Here is a 1,040-nt window from a genome sequence, read left to right as displayed (position 1 = left end):
CGGGTAGGGGGGCAGGGGGCACCTTGCCCACATCTCCTATTTCCTTGTGAGGGGCACAGTGTCCTTACTGTTATTTGTCGCTAAGTCATGTCTGACTCTTCTGTGACCCCCATGGAAGGTAGCCGCCAGGCTTCTCTGTCCATGGGATTTACCAGGGAAGAATACTGGTGTGGATTTGCAGTTTCCTTCTCCAGGGGATCGTCCGGATCCAAGAATCGAACCTGCCTCTCCTGCATCGGCAGGCAGGTTCTTTACCACTGAGCCACCAGGGAAGCCCCATATTGTTATTTACCATCTTACAAATAAGGGAAAGGAAGTCCAGGGAGTTGGGGCTCCCTGTCCCAGGTGGCGCTAGTGGTAAAGAACTCACCTTCCAATGTAGGAGTCATAAGAGACACAGGTTCGAGGTCGGGAAGATCCCCTGGAGGAGGGCGTGGCAACCCACTGGAGAATGCCATGGACAGAAGAGCGTGGTAGACTACAGTCCATAGGGTCGCAGAGTTGGACACAACTGAAGCAACTTAGCACGCACACACGCCAACCCCAAAACCACTTAAGGGCAGAACTGTGGTCTGAAATCAGGTCTGTGGACTGCTTACAGAAGAGAGGAAGCGATGCCTGAACCCCACCCTGGGGGTCACCCAGCCAAGTGGGCTCAGCTGAGAAGGCCTGTCTCCTCCTGCCCCAGATGCTCACACCTGAACACCCTCCCCCAAACCGCCTCCACACTCACCTCATCCACCTTCACAGAGGCCGGCTCATTCAGCAGGGTCTTTATCAGCTCTAGGGAAAGAGTCAAGCTGAGTCTGGGGGCAGCGGCCCTGCCTCTGTGTCCACCCCCACTGCCAGGCTAATCCCTCTCCAGAGGGGGTCCTCCCACCACCCGGCACCCTCAGAGAAGGCAGTGTCACCACAGACCAGTGCCCACCTACCCTGGCCTCCGCAGGGATACAGGAGGGTATTTCTGAGGGCAGGCCTGGCCCAACCCTCCCTCTGGGCCCCCGGGGTAGGAAAGCAGCAGGAAAGCCGGTTAAAAGCAG

General features: G+C 57.3%; 1 protein-coding gene across 1 annotated transcript in view; it reads right to left on the bottom strand.

The window, feature by feature from the left end:
* PROM2 (prominin 2) overlaps window positions 1-1,040 on the bottom strand; it is a 16,615-nt gene that overhangs the window by 14,683 nt on the left and 892 nt on the right. Inside the window, 2 exon segments of the mRNA XM_010829571.1 lie at window positions 642-676; window positions 719-783. Coding sequence (XP_010827873.1) covers window positions 642-676; window positions 719-783 — 100 coding nt within the window.

The sequence above is a fragment of the Bison bison genome, unplaced genomic scaffold (genome assembly GCF_000754665.1).
Source record: "Bison bison bison isolate TAMUID 2011002044 unplaced genomic scaffold, Bison_UMD1.0 scf7180017864508, whole genome shotgun sequence".
Lineage (NCBI taxonomy): Eukaryota > Metazoa > Chordata > Mammalia > Artiodactyla > Bovidae > Bison > Bison bison.
This window is presented reverse-complemented; position numbering and strand designations above follow the sequence as displayed.